This window comes from Zea mays, chromosome 7 (assembly GCF_902167145.1).
Source record: "Zea mays cultivar B73 chromosome 7, Zm-B73-REFERENCE-NAM-5.0, whole genome shotgun sequence".
In the NCBI taxonomy this organism is placed as follows: domain Eukaryota; kingdom Viridiplantae; phylum Streptophyta; class Magnoliopsida; order Poales; family Poaceae; genus Zea; species Zea mays.
Window position 1 is genome coordinate 172,444,325 of NC_050102.1, and position 9,931 is coordinate 172,454,255.

Consider the following 9,931-nt stretch of genomic DNA (forward strand, 5'->3'; position numbering starts at 1 on the left):
GATACGAAATAGCTAAATTAAGGAAGTTTGTTAGAGAAGAGTGTTTAGGTTAACTATCTAAGTTATTGATTTAGAGAATGGAGTTGCTCAAAGAAGGTTTTGGAAATATTGTATTTGGCACTATCTCTCACGGTACAACTTTATTTTTTAAAAGGTGTACAGCTACAAACGTGAAAGTTTTGATTTTGACACTCTTCGGAACACCAGATTTTGTGTGTGTTTACGGTAAAAAATAATCTGGAATTTTATGGAGCGGCCTAGATTTTCATGCTGACCATGGTCATTGACAGAGTATCCAAATTACGGAAGCACCCTCCAAGTCCAACGTGACACTCGGCTGTTCCATTCGTGATCCCATCACACCAGCCGCCGTCTTCTCCCTCACTCCGCCACGCCACTAAAACCCTAATCCCTCGCCGCCATGGCTGCGGCGGCGGCCGCCACCTCGCTCCTCATACGCCACAACCGCAACCCCCACCTCCTCCTCCTCCGCGCCGCGATCTCCTCCTCCCGCGCACTGTCCCAGCAGCCGGAGCTGTCTCCTGACCCGACCACCGGCGCCCCCGACCCCGCCGGCGCCGCCCCACTCCCCCCAAACCCCAGCACGGGGAGCCCCTTATACAGCCAGAACTGGCGCAACCCCGCCGCAGCCAACCCGCCCTCTTCGCTTCTGCCCACCGTCGCCGCCGGCAGCTCCTTCGGAGCGCAGCACCGCATGGCCGCCTTCTACGATAAGCCCGACGCCGCGGGGCTCAAGGAAACGTTTGCCAAGTATATGGCGGAGCAGCGGTGGGAGGACATGAAGCTTCTGTTCGACCACTGGGTGCGCTCCCTCGACGCCGCCACGGGGAAGCCCAACCACCCCGACGTCGACCTATTCAATCACTACCTCCGCGCCAACCTCATGACGGGTGCCGTACCGCACGAGATGCTCGATCTCGCCGATCACATGCGCGAGTTCGAGCTCGAGCCCAACAGTGCATCGTACAACCTCGTGCTCAAGAGCATGGTCGCCGATAAGGAGTCCTACGGCGCCGAGAAGCTCATTGAACGGTTAGTGTGATATTCTGATATTCTTTTATGTACTGCATTGTCGTTGCTAGGTGCACTGAATGAGGTATTCTGATTTCAGTTCCGCTACCTAGTTTATTTACTACACTTTTATTAGGTGCGGACCTATAAATCTATAATGGTATAACCATACAAGTATCTTCTGTTGGAACCTATGGATTACAGTACTGAATTATCTTTTGTGACACTGGGATGTGGTTGATTCTGACGATTGTTGTCAAGTCTGGTATGATTACTTGCATAGTTAACTGTTTTACTTTGGATATTGGTACGTTAGGCTAATAGATTGCTAGCTTGACCTAAGGTACATGGAATGGTCTACATATATTTCTTATTGGCAAACATAATGATGGGAAATGGAAATACTGTTATCTCTTATGCTTGATGTTGGCTGGTTTTGCATTTGTTTTATGGATGTGTGGAAATTGTTCACTCATGAGGCTCTATGAAAATTGGTTTGCTCAGACTACCTCTATATTATGGATTTGTGATGTGTGGTTGATAAGAACTCGTATCCTTTACATTGCATAGTGTATACTTATTAATAAAGCGCCTTTTAGGTTGGGTTTTAAATTCCAGAAACTGGTCTTATCTACACATCTGTAGTTTTACTTCTTAAATAAATATGTGCAGCATTGATATAACAAAGGTGATATTGGAAAACTTTTTTATGCATGTTGGAGTGGACGCACTAACCAGTTTTTCAACTCAAAAGCTTAAGCTGATAGGAGAAGGCATGCAATCCAATTAAACACTTCAACACCCCACTCACGTGCAGCCAGAGAGAAAGGCGCAAATGGGGAAATAAATGGGTGGAGGCACAAATAAAGCCTCTATCAGGATTCGAACTCGAGACTTCTGCTCTGATATCATGTTAGAGTGGACGCATTAACCAGTTCAACCCAAAAGCTTATTAAGTTGCATACACCAACCAATTCAACCCAAACGCTTAAGCTGATGGGAAGAGGTGAGCAATTTACTTATATTATGTTCCAACACTCCCCTCACGTCGAGTCTCTCTTGGGTCTCAGACGTGGAATAGAAGCGAACAACAATTATTTTATTTTAATTGCGCTAACCAGGATTCGAACTTGTGATCTCTGACTTTGGTACCATATTAAGTTGCATGCACTAACCAGTTCAACCCAAAAACTTAAGCTTTTGGGAAGAGGTGGACAATTCACTTATATTATATTCCAACAATGCACATTATTTTCTTGTATTCCTTTTACCATTCTTTTTTTGCATGGCAACAATCTATACTTCAATTTGTACCAAATTTTGTTGTTCTTTCAAGGTCACTTTGGGACTCTACTACATTACAATTGACTTTTTTTACTATGAAATCATTTTCTATTTGTTGAAATCAGGATGCTGCAAACAGGAACAGTTCCAGATGAAGAATCCTACAATTTGGTTGTAGGCCTGCTTATTAGACAGAACCTTGTTGACTCATCTCTGAAGTATTTGGATCTGATGCTTAAATCGGGCTACACGCCATCACTAACTGTTTTCACTGATTATATCCAAGCATGTGTCAGATCTGGGAGGTTGGACACGTTGACATCAATTATACAGAAATGCAAGGTACATATTCTTGGAATGCTTAATCTGATCTCAGTTCTCAGTGTTAGTTTTTTGGTTATGGGCCTTTGAACCTTTGGTATTCTCATTTTTCGAATATAAACTTTTGTTTGTTTATGTCAACTTGAAACATATCTGGCTGCCTTGTTTATGATGCTGTAATTTTTTTTGTTCCAGACAGCTGATAAGATCAAAGTTTTGTGTCCACAATGGGCCTGGTGCATTGACATATCAGAAGCTGCATTTGAAGCTAACAATAGCAAATTAGCTCTTTTTGCTCTGGAATTTCTTGCAAGATGGATTGTTCGTGGTGAGAATGTTAAACCTCCTGTTCAGCTGTCAGTTAATGAAGGTCTTGTAATATCAGCTCTGAGTGCTGCTGGCAGAACTTTTAGTACTGACCTCTTGAATGCTGCTTGGTCGCTACTACGGAAGTCCCTGCGCCAGAAAAGGGCACCCACCCCAGAGACATATCTTGCCAAGATCTATGCTCATTCATCAATTGGCCAGCTTCAAAGGGCTTTTGGTACATTGCATGAATTTGAAAATGCCTATGGGAACTCCAAGGACGTTGATTTAGAGCTCTTCTCACCATTTACGTCCTTGCATCCTCTTGTTGTTGCTTGCTGCAAAGATGGCTTTAGCACATTGGATTTGGTACATTCACATATCACATGTTATACATGATCCATTAAGTTGGTCATTTGTACTTTTATTTTGCAAAAGTACTCCCTATGTTCCAAATTGTAAGTCATTCTGACTTTTATAGATACATAGCTTTTGCTATGCACCTAGATATACAATATGTCTAGATACGCAATAAATGCTATGGAAATAGAAAATCAAAAACAACTTACAATTTGGAATGGAGGGGGTACGATGGAATACCCTAATCACATAAATTCCTCTCCGCAGGTGTATGTTCAGTTGGAGAATCTGAGTCATGCAGATCCACCTTACAAATCTGTTGCGGCTCTCAACTGTGTTATATTAGGGTGTGCAAACATTTGGGACATTAATCGAGCTTATGAAACTTTTGTGGCTATTAAGGAAAAATTTGAACTCAGTCCTGACATCCATTCATACAATGCCCTTCTGTGTGCATTTGGGAAGTTGAAACAGGTATTGCTATTTGTGTAATAAAATCTATGGCCTCTTTTTAACTTGATCTGCAACAATTGCAATTCCTTCAAATCCGTTTTCCCTTCTGTATTGCAGACAGGAGAAGCATGTAATGTGTTCCAGCATGTATTAACTCTTGGTGTTAAGCCAAATGCAACAACATACTCCCGGCTTGTCGATGCCCATCTTGCAAACAAAGATCCAAAAGCTGCTCTTGCCATAATTGATGAGATGGTTAGTCCAAACTACAATTTAAAATGCATTTTTCACATGGAAACTTTTTCTCTAATTATGTTAGGTTCAGGTTGATGCTGGCTTCACTCCTTCCAAGGATACCCTCAGGAAGGTTCGAAGACGGTGCTCTCGTGAGTCAGACTTTGACAGTGACGAGAAAGTCCAATCCCTGGCTAAGCAGTTCAACTACCGAATGGGTGGTGAGAATCGAAGAGAGATGCTTTATAGCATAGAATACAATCCTGTGTACTGAAGCGGTGAGTACTGGTCCACCTATTGGATTTTGCCTCATGTAGTGGTTCTATTTTCCCCCTGACAATTAATGTTGCATCTTGCTAGTTATTCTTTCCTGGCTGTTTCTCCTGACTTTATATGACGCTGTTTTTTTTTTCATTTTTATAGGCAGTTTCTACTGAGTTTGCTGGTCGTTGGGAGAGCACGGACATTGTAGCTTGTAAATTACTTGAACGCACCAGGATTCTTAAGCAATATTCAGTTTCTCAATCATTATTTTTGCTCGCAGGGTTGATGTTAGGACTTGCTAATAAGCTGCATACTATTTGTTTGCTTGAGAATCCGAAAATGTCAGTTCTTTTTCATAAATTGTAGCATCTGCGTGGCCCCACTTCTTACGTGACTCCTAGGTGTTTTCGGCTTTGTTTACACTTGTAACTAACGAAGAAGTCCTGGGATGACTGGGTCGCAGCTTCTTCAAAAGATGCTATTCTTATTATGGAAATTTAATGGAGACTGACAATTTAAAGTCACCTCAGATCCTTTTTTTTGCTACTTCTGTTTCATGTCATAAATACACTTATTTTAGAACAGGGAAAAAAATTCAGATGGCTTTAGTTTTGTCTCAATATTTGTATCCGTTCTTGTTTTGGGCTTCATGCTAAGGCCTAGTTGCTTTTGCTGTCTTTCCGATTGCCTTGAAAATATTATGTAAAAACTCTCTAGAAAAGCATACTTAATTTTTTAAGAATTAAAACGATGCATATTCATAGTGAACCTGTAAATGCACTTGCGCATGAAAGTTGGATGAAAGGTTGTTTTGTAAAACCTCATGCAGAAAATAGCAAATTATAGGTGCAGATAGAATTTATCGTTTTTTACTTTTTTTTAAGTTGAGCTCGCATTTTGTAGGAATTGTAGCGAATAAGAGCATCTCCAAAAGAGGCTCTAAATATGGTTCTATTTTAAGGGGATGTTTGGTTTTATAGGGACTAATTTTTAATCTTTCTTTTTATTCGATTTTATTATCTAAATTGCTAAATACGGAAACTAAAATAGAGTTTTCGTTTCTATATTCGGCAATCTAGGGACTAAAATAGAACAAAATGGAGGACTAAAAATTATAAACTAAACACCACTTAAATATAGGGCTTAAAACCATAAAACACCCTCTAACAAGTCAACAACAACCTTATTTTATAAAATTCTATTAAATGATTATATGACTCGGTTTCTTGGGTTTTAAATATAGTAGGACCATGTATTGGAGCTCTATCCTCATTTTCACTTAATCTCCAATCATTTATTTTCGAATAACATGATTTTTAAATAGCATTATTTAAGGTCTAACTGTTGGAGTAAACATTTTTTTTAAAACTCTAAATGTTTTAAATACGGTCTTATTTTAAATTTTAAGACTTTATTTTAGGGTTTGTTGTTGTAGATGCTCTAAGAGCAACTCCAGTAGTTCTCTAAAAGACTTTCTAAATCAATAATTTAGGTATTTAACATGAAAACTATTCTCCAACAGTTCTCTAAATGAACTTTCTAAATTTAACAACTTGTCATCTAACCTCAATTTCTCTCTACATTTGGCAACCATTTAACAACTCCCTAAACAAAAACGTTGACTGTATTATATAGTTTTTGTGACTTATTTTTTATGTGGATAAATACAAAACAAAATTACAAAATTAGCTCTAACTTGAAATCTATTTCCCAAACTATAGCCTATAATATTTGTTGAAAAAACTATGCAATAAATAAATTATATATGTGTAACGATAATTTTAACTAGTCGTTATTTTTCTTGAAAAGAGTTATGCAACATAGTTAAATCTTTCAACTGGCATAAAACTAAGCTAAGCTAAGAAGGTAAAAGCAAACAATCAAAGTATGCGATATAAATGTGATGAGATACAAACTTTCATTGATGAATAAATGTACAAGCCTTTTCTTCCTACTCGTTAGAACCCCTCGCATGGATGTCCGTGAGAGGCCCAAGGTGGACAATTTTTCATAATTAGTGGCATTGTGCAATTTTTTTAAAGTTGACTATCTTAATCTCTACTCCTATAAACCATTGGTTTCTCTGGTTTTCACCATCGTCCCTTTTAAAAAGTTCTTTTACTTCTTTCAGATTTATCCTACGGTCCAACTTATCCTGTTACACACAATGGAAGAGTCTTTATCTCCTCTCGATCGTTGCCTATAAAAGAAGGACATCACCCCGAACAGAGAGGGCATATGCGAGGAAGGTAGCAACCCTAGCCACCATGGAGTACACTTTTTTTTGACAAAGAAAGCCAGAGGGCATACAGGAGGAAGGGAGCAGCCCCATCCACCATGGAACGCACTTTTTAGCAGAGAGCCAAAGAAAGGTGAAGGGAAGAGAATCCATTAGCCATGAAGGCGATGGATCTGTCAAAGCTGGTGAAGGAGAAGCGCTTTTTGGTGGCCTCCTTGTTGTATGGGGAGCAGCGCTGCAGGTAGGTGCAGGGTTGAGGTTTTCCTCATGCTTGTCATTAACTAGATCCAGAGGCTTCTATTCCCCTCTGTCTCCCTTTCCGAATCCAAATGAATTCCTTGGTGTATCAGGGCCACATGATGTGGATGTAGCACCAGGGTGCCTTCGAGCATAAGTTTGGCCTCTGAAAGGGAAATAGGGTCAAACCTTTTTCTAAATGATTTTGGTGGTTGAAATGCCCAACACAAATAATTGGACTAACTAGTTTACTCTAGATTATATATTCTACAGGTGCCAAAGGTTCAACACAAACCAATAAAAAGATTCAAGTTAGGTTCAAAACAAAGGAGCAAAAGAAACCGAAGACAACCCTGGTCTGGCGCACCGGACTGTCCGGTGTGCCATCGAACAGTGTCCGGTGCACCAGGGACCGTACAAGCTGAACTCTTCACCTTCGGGTTTCTCAGACGCTGCTCCGCTATAATTCATCGGACTGTCCGGTGTGCCACATGACTGTCCGGTGTGCCAGCGGAGCAACGACTCCAGCGCAACGGTCCACTCCAACGGACACCTGCAAAAGCGCTACAGTGCGCGGACAGTTCGCGCAGTGTCAAAGCAACGCTAGAAGGCGCACTGGACAGTGAACAGTGACTGTCCGGTGCCCCAAGATGTCAGAGCTCCAACGGTCGAAACCGTCAGAACCCTAACGGTTGGGTGACGTGGCTGGCGCACCGGACAGTGTCTGGTGCGCCCATCGACAGGCAGCTGTAATACTCAAAGTTGTATACCAAGTGTAATAGAGAGTTATCCGCAATTCTATGTGCCTCATTTGCATCATAAAAAGAGCATACTTAAAATTTAAGGGATTTATCAAAACAAATGATTCTGAAATAAAATAAAGTGCATCATGTTGGAATTTTGTTTGTGCATTTAATACAATTGCAATAAAATAAATGAAAATATAATATTGATAATGAGGTGGAGAATTAAACGAAATGGGAAGAAAAGAGAAGAAAAGGAGAGTATATAATACAAAGAGAAACTATATTTTCAGAATTGATACTACTTAATTTTACAAAATGATTAAGAATAAATTTATCACATGTTTGAATTCAAATTCGAAATTCAAATTTAACTTGGAAATGGAGAAAGGAAAATGTGAAAGAAAAATAAAAAAAAGAGAAGTACCCAAACTGGGCCTCTGTACCCCATTCTGGCCCACCAAGAGAAGCATACCGCGCACCACCCAGAACCTGGCGCCGACACCTAGGGCCCACTGGCCAGCCCTCCCTCTCGCGCTGCTCAACCCTTCACTGAGTCGCGGGACCCGCTTGTCATCCCCGACTTCTTCGCGCACGGTTGGCGTAACTGCCGCCGAGCTTCTCGGCATGGCGTGACCGTGCGGACCTGCTCGGACCCGTGAAAAGCGCCGCTGACCGAAACAATCCGGGGGTTAAAACCCCAATCGACCTTCGCCCGTCCTCCGCACCTCATCCCTGCCCAGAAACGCGCCGCCGCCACCACCAGTATCGCGTTCGCAGAGAGGGAGAGATCCGCCACCGTTGACCCAGCTCTGTATCGCCGCCGGGCAGCCCGTGGGTGGCCGGTTGTGTTCGCCGGACCACGGGGAAACCATACGCGCGCTCAGACCGTGGAGATAGGCATCTGCTCGGCGTGAATTGCTCGCCGGACTTCACATCCGCCGCGAAACCGCAAGACGCCGTGGTCGGGAGGATTCGCCCTTCGATTGTCGGTATGAAACCCCCTCCAAGGCTCGCTATCATCCGTATTATGTGTAGTGCACTTAGATTTAGTCCTAGGACACCGGTGCGGGCGTAGATTCTTCACCGGCGGATCTCCGCCGCGTGTGGGACGCGCCGCCGTGCTCTGGCGGGGCAGGGAGGTGGAAGACGGCCGTGGAGCGTCCATCCGGTGATCTACGGCTGAGATTAAAACCTGCGTAATGTTTCGCGTTGGGTCGATCTAGAGCGTTGATCAGCGATCGGATGACTCCGGGTATGGATGTGATCTCCACCCTTGGATCAACATCTGGTGGTCCTCGTAGTGTACCGGTTTAATAAATGTAGATCTAATCTAGGCCGTAGGTGTGAGATCGTGCGGCTGCGATCAGCAGATACCCCTTCGGCCTGGATATTTTTCTAAAGAACCCTCGGACTTTAGTGAAATCAACCCGCCGTCCTAGATCACTGTGCGCTGTGTCTTAGGAGTTTTACTCCGTAGCCCCTGCGTTTTCCATTTATTGAGGCCCAGTCTAGAGATCGTTTAAATCGAATAAATGAATAGAAAATGGATTTTTTAACATGAAAATAATTACTAGAACTTGTTTAATTCATAGAAAATTCGTTTTAACTCCAAATTGAGTCATTCCAGTTGCAGTAATTGTGTATTAATATTGTTTATCATTTAGTACCACTGTTTGGACATAAAAGCCATATTAAAATTGATATCCTAATTAATCTTGTACAAAGCACCTAGAATCGTTGGAAATCCATAACTTAAAATCTACAACTCTAAAATTAATAATTCTTTTTCCTGTGATCTTATTTTAATATGTAGATTATTAATATGTATTTTGCATATATGTTTGTTGTGATGTTAAATTTTCCTATACCATGTTTGTTTGTATTGCTACGATTAGCAGCGATGTTACGAATCTTGAAGATCATCCTGGTACCTGGAACCTCAAGTCCCAGGCAAGTTGTGCCCTTGTCCACTTTTTCCCCAATAATGTTCTTATTAATCATTTACCATGCATAGGTTTAATTTTGATGGGACCCAATAGGTCACCCTAGTTTGTTTATCCTGAATACCTTGTTTACCCCTGAATCACTTGGGTAGTTATGCTACTGCTTTATATGGTTTTGGGTTAATATTTCAGTATATCTATGTTCCAATTATGTTGTTATTTTATTTATGTTCATGACAAGATCATTAAATGTTAATTGGAACATAGAGCTTAACTTGAGAAACACGTGCCACCACAAGGGTTTATGGACGCCCTTGGCTGATTAATTAGGAAAGCTAGTGGAGGACTACCTTACCCGAAAGGGGCAAGGGCAGTAGGGGAGTGGTCAGTGTAGGGAGGTCCTTGGTTGATTTTGCTGCGATGGCGGTCAGTCAAGAACCCTGCATTGGAGCTTCCTATAAACTGTAGCGGGTTTTCTGAAGCTAGTGGAACTTTGTAAAGGCCTCGTAGTG

At 41.8% G+C, this 9,931-nt stretch overlaps 1 protein-coding gene across 1 annotated transcript; it reads left to right on the plus strand.

Annotated features, from left to right (window-relative positions):
- The first annotated feature begins 356 nt into the window (after positions 1–356).
- Positions 357–4,628, plus strand: LOC103633393 (pentatricopeptide repeat-containing protein, mitochondrial-like). Its single transcript, NM_001346742.1, is given in 7 exon segments — positions 357–1,053; positions 2,442–2,658; positions 2,833–3,312; positions 3,571–3,777; positions 3,874–4,011; positions 4,082–4,268; positions 4,414–4,628. Coding segments are annotated over 6 exon segments (1,857 nt in total). The 5' UTR covers positions 357–421; the 3' UTR covers positions 4,265–4,268; positions 4,414–4,628.
- Positions 4,629–9,931: the final 5,303 nt, after the last annotated feature.